At 41.0% G+C, this 9,139-nt stretch overlaps 1 protein-coding gene across 2 annotated transcripts; it reads right to left on the bottom strand.

The window, feature by feature from the left end:
* Positions 1 to 286: 286 nt before the first annotated feature.
* Positions 287 to 8,870, bottom strand: Faslg (Fas ligand). 2 transcript variants are annotated; one of them, XM_027417234.2, is made up of 4 exons: positions 8,520 to 8,870; positions 7,712 to 7,757; positions 3,143 to 3,199; positions 287 to 1,215 (listed from the first exon to the last, which is right to left on the bottom strand). In XM_027417234.2, exons 1-4 carry the CDS (start codon positions 8,868 to 8,870, stop codon positions 821 to 823), a joined length of 849 nt encoding a protein of 282 aa, XP_027273035.1. In that variant the 3' UTR covers positions 287 to 820. The 2 variants fall into 2 exon arrangements, with proteins under 2 accessions (XP_027273035.1, XP_027273036.1); XM_027417235.2 differs by lacking the exons at positions 287 to 1,215; positions 7,712 to 7,757 and having other exon boundaries at positions 3,146 to 3,199.
* Positions 8,871 to 9,139: the final 269 nt, after the last annotated feature.

The raw sequence follows: 9,139 nt of genomic DNA, 5'->3' as shown, positions 1-9,139 counted from the left end.
CTGGTAATAAAAAAATTTTGAAGACTATTAGAGTTTATTGCCAAGAAACATTCAGATATCCACCACCAAATGTAACACATATGTTTCTAATATGTACTTTGTAATGCACACATTCTATTTATATGACTCTCTAGAATCTGTCTGTCTGCTCTCTCATACATACAAACACACACAGACACCATTGCACTGGAGACACACATGCCATTGCACTGGAGACACACATGCCATTGCACTGGAGATACACATGCTGTGTAAGGAATGATCTGTGCTTCAAACATCCCTCTTAGTTCTCTGTTAGCATCAAAGGTTGGCTCAGAAAACACCCGTTAAAAGTAAAGATGATGCCAATGAGACATTGGCCTCTTTCAGTCTCTAGCTTATCAGTCAAACCTGGCCCCCTTTTCCCATGCCTTGTATATTCAGATCATAACCATGTGTCTGAAAGATGGCCTCCTCTGAGGTAGCAAGTAGACCCACCCTGAAAGGTGAGTTTAAAAGTGTCCTCTTCAATGGCTAAAATGCTCTTGGCCATTTTTAGCATCAGACAGTTCCTTCTCTGTGCCTCTGCATCATCACATGGCAGCCCAAAGCTTTATGTTCCTTGGCCACAGTTCTCCTTCCATCTAGCTCACGATGGAGGCATTAAGGACCACTCTGGGAAATGAAGGAAAGTTGACCTGTTGAACCTTGTGATCATGAGGTCTTTGTGGCTCATTTTGTCTTGATTAATCTCAATTGGTCTTAAAAAGACACTCATTCAAGACAATATTCCCAGTACCCATAAAACGGAATAATGGATAATTCTAAAGTGCTTTTTCTGTTAAAGCTTATATAAGCCAAAAAATGTCTTAGATTCGTCAAAATTAATCAGAGAGAGTTGAGAGATGTTGACGTATAAATGGTCAGCACTGGTAAGATTGAATACTGCCCCCAGATAGCTGCTGTGGGCCCACATCTGGCCAGGAGTGCAGTAGTTCAACTTCTTCTCCTCCATTAACACCAGATCCCCAAGATACTTAGAGTTCCTCATGTAGACCTTGTGACTTAAGGGCTGATTGGTGCAAGAATGACCCCGGAAGTATACTTTGGAATATACAAAGTACAAGCCAGGGACATTGATCACAAGGCCACCTTTCTTATACTTCACTCCAGAGATCAGAGCAGTTCCATATGTGTCTTCCCACTCCAGAAGGACAGACCTTGAGCTGGGGTTGCCTGAAATAAACCAGAGAAGAACTTTCAGCCAGAAGGTCTCCCACATCTGATGGGCTAAGATTCCAAGGGAAAACTCTGGGCCCTTCCTTAACAAAAGCTCTATCCAGAAGGACAGCCAATCAGGGGTCAAAGCATGGTCCACCCCAGAGTTTCTTCAACACCTTTGTCAAATTGTCCACCCTAATTTAATCATCCATGTGATTGGGACAAATTTAGTGTGTGTCTCTGATTGATCTCAGGGAAGACTATTAGGATAATTTCAGTTCTCTGGAACAAACATTTTATGATCTAAACTAGTACCAACACCGCTGAGCTTGGGCATCCCTCCATAAAGAGAATGATCTCCAGAGTTCTACATCTGGACAAAATCTCATGGTTATGTGGTCCACTTCCTTGTTTAGTTTGGATTCCTTGGCCTCTTATTTTGGGCTAATCCCCTTCCATTTTGTTCACACAGCATTATGTACCTACACACAGCAAGTACTCAATAAGTGTTTGTGGACCCAGATGAATTTTTCTACAGCCTCCAAGTGATGACAGGAGGTATGGTACACCTCTTCTTGTGATATATAACTACATTTTTAATGTTTATATTTCTAATGGAGTTGCCCATGCCATATTATACTAAAACACTTATTTACTTTATAATCATAGGCTGAAAACCCACAAATGCCAGAACAATCTCTTCTTATTCAAAACAGTGCATCACTCACCCTTGGCTGCTCCTCTTGGACTTATGTCACAAGTCCCCTTGTGGATTTTGGCATGGTTGAAAAGAGTGCACTTTTTGTTTTATAAATAATCTCTCTTGGTTTATCTAATGGACAGAGGGCTTCCTTAAGAGTTGGGATAACTGTTCTTTGTTTCTGCCACAGGACTGTCAGCCTAGTAGACTCCCTTCCTTCCCTTTGCAATTCCTCATGCTGTGGTTACATCAAATATAACACATATGTCACATGTGCCCTTACATTTTCCCATGTGTACTTTAGCCCTTGAGGCCAGCTAGAATGACAGACCATAGCAGCTGAGCCTCACCCCATTGAGAGGCAAGGGAAAACTTAGGCAGATTCCATTAATAGCCCTGTGCCTGTGACTGTCACATCCCTCCCAGGAAGCACCAGCAATGCCCACTTCTGAGGTGTGACAAATACACACCACCTTTGCCAGTGTTGATGTCACACTCCCTTCAATCAAGGCAGCCATCTCCTCCTCTCAGGAAATGATGGCTGGGGCTCCTGTGCCAACCTGACATGTCCTTAACAGAGGTCACCAAGAGGTCGAGGCAAGGGGGAAATCAGAATTCTTCACACTTCAAACAGGAATTATGACCACTCTACCCTGAAGCCACCCTCTCCAGCTGGCCATTATCTACAGGAGAGACGTGCACTTAGTCAGAGTTTGTAAGCTCCAGAGCCAAAGGACAATATCCTCAGGGTCCAATTTATCTAGCCCAGACAGGTGTTTGCACATGTGTGTGTGCTCGTGCTCACGCTCTTGCAAAACCTGCATGGTTAAAAATGATCATTTCCCATCTTAAAGGAAATACAACAGGAAGTTTCTATCCTCTGTCAACAGTTTTATGCACATCCTCGTTACTGTCTATGCTTTGAAATTGGCTGCAGCTGTTGTTCTCATCTCCCTTCACATCTGTGTGACACCCGTTTTCTCTATCATCTGTCCAGAGCTTAGAGCTTTAAGGTGAGCTCCATCCTCAAGAGTGCACATTTTATGGCCAAGATCAAGCCATACACAAGTCTACAGCATTAGAATTGTCAGATTAGGCTCATGAGATCCCAGAGATATGAATGGTCTTGAGTGGTAAATACAATTGTCAATAATACTTTCTAAGAGCCTACAATGGAAATTGAGCATTTGGTCCACAGTTTTCCAGACTTTCTGTCCTCACCCAGTCCTTCCAGACACAAACCTGTTAAATGGGCCACACACCTCGGCTCTTCTTTTTCAGAGGGTTGACCGGGGTGGTCTGCATCATAGAGAGACAAAAGACATGTGAAAATTATGATGATGGGTGCCAACCACTATCTTGATTGGGACTCTAAATCCCACTATTTAAATATGTGATTTTCAGAGCATAGGGGGAAATATTCTAGTACAGACTTATCAAGAAATTCTAAACTGTGGGACTCATGAGAGTCTGTAATTCAAAAACAGTTTAAAAAGACAAGACAGGTAAATACAGATGAATACATAAATTATATTATGATAAAATAGCCATTTCATTTACTCCATTTAGAACTTGCCTTGACCCCTTTATTGTCCCAATTATAACTGGCAATAAGACATTAGTAACTGACTGACTTTAACGGTGGATGCAATGGGCACCTTGGGCTGACTGTAAATCCCTGGTCTGTACACCCTGATTCTGCTGACCTGTAGACTACTGATTCATCTCCTGGGCACCAATCTACAATCTATTTCCAAGGTGATAATATTAAGACCTCCTCATCTATCACGAGGTTGTCCACAATTTTACTCCATCATGTAGCCTTAGCCAGAGTTCCTCTACATGGTATCAGTCTTACTCCCTCTATTCCATCCCATCAAACACTTGCACACAGCATGGGTTCTATGAACTGATTATGCCCCCTTCTTCCCTGCTCCTGGGCTTTTGCTCATTCTGTCCAGAACGCCCTCCAAATGAGATCTCTGAGTTAAATTCCTGTCAATTATCTAGTGACCATCTTACACTCCTCTTCCTTTGGGAAACCCTTCCACACTTTTTGTCAAATATGGCCCTTCACCCTTCAAAGCCTAAGACCCTTCTGTCTTTGCCTCTCTTGATAGTTATGGCTCCTCCCTCCTAGGGCAACTATAAAAACTGCCTTTACTTCCTTCTTGTCCAGGAAAATAGCAGCTCTCTGGAATAATCACTTTATGATCTAAACTAGTACTAACATTGCTGGACTTTGGGATCCTGGCTACCAAGTCTTTCCCTAATGCCATTTTACTATATAGTTAAGTAACAAGAGCATTTAGCCTTGTTTAGCATAGTATCAGTAAATTAAATTGAAGTCATTAAAACTGACAATATCTTTTTGAATAAATGCTATTTCTCTGACTTCAAATACCTCAGTTAAGGTAAAAATATAGTACTGGGCTTCATGAATTCAGCTAACTAACACATTAAAAAAAACACTTATAGGAGGGTGCTTGTCCACCTTAGATTTGGGACTAGACTATAAAACACACACAGGGTGTGAAAATATACCTGTTTACTGAGAATATTATCTAAAGAATTGTGACCTCTCTAGCACCTAGAACAACCCTTCTTGAAGGAAGTGTGAGGGAAAGGATAGGCAAGACTGGACCTCTTACACACCACAAACCACCGGAGTAGATGACCTGGCATTCTGCCATGCACTAACAGGAAATGGAGCAGAGAACCACATGTTGCTTAGATTTATATTTCTCATAGAGCCTAGTACAATGCTATTCTCATAAAATATACTCTTATAAATGTCTGCTGGACAGGTCCTAGAAATATCTAGAAATATGAGGAAAGTCTTTTTCCTGCCCCAGGCTCTTTGCATGTGCAATGTGGAATGTCCTTCCTCCTCCATGACCCATACATCAACTCTTCTTTTTGAGAGGCTTCTGATAGCTTCCATGTGCATCAGCATAGACAACCCTATAAAGGATTTCCAGACCACTCTACTTTGGATCACTCTTAATACTATTTGGAATTGTATTGTTGACTTGTTTTTGTTCATCTTCTCCACTGTGTTATAAGATACATGAGAGCACTCCTCCATCTTTATCTCTCTCATTCTCAAACACCAACCAAGACTCAGCCTCAGCCACAGAAGGTTCTCTAGAAACCTTGTATATAAATAAAACATCCAATTAGTTAACCATGGAGAAGATAGAAGCATAAGAATTAATAGGCCTGATTAGATGGCTGGGGAGCTTGCTGCTAAGCCTGAGGACTGAATTTGATCTCTCAAACCCACTGGTAAAAGGAGAGAACCAATCCCCACAAGTTGTTTCCTGACCTCCACACACAAGCTGTGGCAATACATATGCACATGTGTATGTAAACACGCAATAAGATTATTAAATTGTTTGAAAAAGTATTTTAAATGGAAGAAAGAAATCTATGATAACTATAGTGTCTTCCAGAAAAAAAACAATCACTTTCTATATTCATTTGTTTTTTTCTTAGAAGTTAAAAACATGCATACATATTTCATAATGAGTATTAAACTAAAAAGAGCCTTTGATAACTTGACTATTTACCTAACAATGTAAAGTGCACAATATTTATGACATTAAAAGTCCTAGGTGGTTCTACTAGATGTTTTTGTGCCATTCATAATGGTGTATTATTCATGTGCCACAGTGTATTCAACTCATCTCCTATTCTGAAGGTTAGGTTTCTTCCAAATTGTTTTATAAGAAACTGATGAATAGGACTGGAGAGATGGCTCAGAGGTTAAGAGCACTGGCTGCTCTTCCAGAGGTCCTAAGTTCAATTCCCAGCACCCACATGGCAGTTCACAACTGTCTGTAGCTCCAATTCCAGGGGATCCGGCACCCTCACATAGACATGCATGCAAAACACCAATGGATATAAAATATAAATAAATAAATCTTTTTTAAAAAATAAAAAGCCAGGTGGTGGTGGTTCACACCTTAAAGAAGGAAAGAAGGAAGGAGGGAGGAGGGAGGGAAGGAAAGAAAGGAAAGAGAGAAAAAAGAGAGAAAGAGATGAACACTATATATGTAAATTATTTTATCTATCTCCAACTATTTTCCTAAGAGAATCTTTTAGTGTTGAGATTACAAAGCAGACTAACAGTTCAAGCCCTTGGAATGAACTTTCCTATGTTCTTCATGGTACTTACAACAATTTCCATGCATGCTGGAGGAAACTTGTGCCAGATATGACCTTTTTTTCTCACACATATTTGTAATTTGTTTTCTTATTTTTGTGAATTTGAAGGAAGAAATAAATACCCCTTTCCTTAAGTCAGCCCCTCTTAATAGCAAAGTGATAATTTTAACTTTCTTGTGACAGTTTATCAGTTTCTGGCCATCTACATTGATATAAAGAAGATAACTACTGGGGTAGGTAGACCTGACTCATTTGTCCACTTGACTTTTATTCACAAAAATGACTCCATGGAGTGGGTGACAGGGAGTGATTAACACCTATACACAAGCCTCGTTCCACTGATTTTCAAAGTGATTTTACTTTAAAAACCCTGAGAGGTTTCACTTTTCTAGCAAGTTATTTCCACTGTCCCTGTGTAATCTGGGCTTTCTGGTGCTTAGAGACTTGAACACTGAGCTGAAAACCAGAGCACACCATGGTGGCCCTTACAAGAGCTTATATTCTCAGGCAGGAGCTGACTGCTCACTTTCTGAGTATGGAGCCCACTCTCCTTAATGGATGGCCACTGTTGTCTGTTGCCTTTCAACTTTCTTCAAAGTTTGTAGGATAAAACTGCCCTGTTGCTTTTGCAAAGGCAACTGCTTTGCATCATTTCAGGGCCATTATTGAGAGGTGGGAGTTTCTCTGTGAATCAGAAACAAGGCATAAGGGGACTGTTTTCCTGTACCCAGCTTCATACCAGAAGACATGGGCATTGAACCTAATTGGTATAGTATTTTGTATCTCTCCTGGAAAATGGAAAATAGATCACTTTCTCCCTAAGTTCCTTTCCAATTCAAAAGAAATATAAAGCTTTGTGAACATGAGTCCAAGACATATAAAAACAGATCCTCATATCTCTGTTCAATCCCTAAAAACCATGCCCTGAGATTTTATGTTCAAACTGATCATCTTCCTCTTAGCCTGGATCTAGTGTGTGTGTGTGTGTGTGTGTGTGTGTGTGTGTGTGTGTGTGTGTGTATGTGTGTGGTGTTTTTATCATCAAACTCATCAAAGGCATCTTAAGTCCTCTGTGGGGAAGGTGTACAGTCCTGTGGACAATGGCTAAAGTCTTCCCAAAATACCTAACAATTTCAGAAGAAAACATTAAGGAAAACAATGGGTTTACTTAAAATTTATTTAAAATATCTTACAAGATATTTTAAAAATACATCTTCATTCTTGAGTAGTCACTTTTAGTTTAAAAGGAGGAGAGGACATCTCCAGAAACATTTGTGTCTGCCTCTACTCCCTTTCTGTCTTGAGGAGTCACAGCCACCCATGTGAGATGGGACCAAGATACCCAGGGAAGGGGCAAAAGGAAAAGTCCAGGGCTGTTTGTATGTCTCCTTCAAAAGTCAAGCCCAAGTTCATTTGAGTTATATGCAGTGTTCATTCAGATACATGGCTATTGAGCAATAAACTTCATCCAATTTTTTTTGTAGTTCACGGAACCGGACTGAATGCAGAGTCTAAGTTCCCCAGGATCTTGCAAAGGAATTGTAAGCCTAAGAAAGGGGAGACTCCCAGGCATCCTTCCAACTCTGTTCAGTGTTGAGGACCACTTTGGGGAATTCAAAAGACATACATAAAAGTACTTACATATTTGCTTTTCAAAAGATGATACTTTAAGGCTTTGGTTGGTGAGCTGATAAAAGAGAAAGATTCATACAATAAATGTGGAGCTATTTAAGCCAAGCTGTCAGAAAAATCCCATCAGTCCCTAGAAAAAGAACTCAGATACTTCAGATCCTGGCCCAACTTAGATGTGAGCCACACAATGGTATCTGGAGTAGTACTAAGAATTCCAAATCTTTTCAAACAGATTTAGTCTATACTTCCAATCAAGATCCAAAATTGATTTTTTTCCTTGAATCACTAAATATGAAGCTATAAGAAGTTTATGGCATTCTTGACAACGGAGAAAGGAATAATTATTTGCCTCAGATCTCTAAATGATGGAAAATATTCCCCTTGACCAGTGGTTGTCAACCTTCCTAATGCTGTGAACTTTTAATACAGTTCCTCATGTTGTGGTGATCCCCAGCCATAAAATTATTTCATTGTTACTTGATAGTGCAATTTTGATAGTGTTATGAACAATAATGCAAATATCTAATATCCAGGAAAACCCTGTGAAAGAGTCATTCAACTACCCGGAGGGGTCGTGACCATATGGCCCACATGTTGAGAACCACTGTCTTTGAGGGAGTGAGCATGTCTCTCCAACTGTGGAATAGAAATACTATACCAACCCTTTCCTAAAACGCAGGGGATTAAAATTATCTTTACCGTTAAAACAAACAAACAAAAAACGCAAATCATTGCAAGCAATACAGTGGCCCACATGCAGCAGAGTCATGTTGCACCCAGGGACTTGGGGCCTTATTGATCCCTATGCCAGGCTTACCTCACGGAGTTCTGCCAGTTCCTTCTGCAGATGGAAGAGCTGATACATTCCTAACCCCAGTCCAACCAAAGCCGCCACAACCATGAAAAATATCACCGGTAGCCATTGATCTATGCTGTGGTCCTTCCTCTTCTTCAGAGGTGGCATTGGCGGCAGTGGGGGTGGTGGTGATGGTGGTGGTTGTGACGGAGGTGGTATCGGTGGTGGAGGAGGTGGTGGTCTCCTTTGGTCCGGCCTTCCAGGCACAGAGGATGGACAGGGAAAAACTGACCCTGGAGGAGCCCAAGAAGAAGTGGCACTGTTGTCCACCCAATAAATTTGGGGACATCCATAATTCACAGGCTGTTGCATGACACCCTGCCCTGGGAAAGGGTTTTCTTCTCTCAATCTTGCAGAGACTCTTGAAATGTGGAGAACAGGACTCCTGACGCTGACTGTTCCAGAGAAGATAAGTGAGTGCGTTCTCTTTTATAAAGTTTCCACAGTCAAGGGAAACACCCCTCTCTCTTTGCTTCTCTGTGAGACACCCACTCACTTTGCATCTGAAGCTCAAAAGCCTCAAAAAGCTCTCAGCGACCCCAGGAAGTTTCCGCCCACAAATTTCTGACGAAAGTCTTCGA

This window comes from Cricetulus griseus, chromosome 5, assembly GCF_003668045.3.
Source record: "Cricetulus griseus strain 17A/GY chromosome 5, alternate assembly CriGri-PICRH-1.0, whole genome shotgun sequence".
In the NCBI taxonomy this organism is placed as follows: domain Eukaryota; kingdom Metazoa; phylum Chordata; class Mammalia; order Rodentia; family Cricetidae; genus Cricetulus; species Cricetulus griseus.
This window is presented reverse-complemented; position numbering and strand designations above follow the sequence as displayed.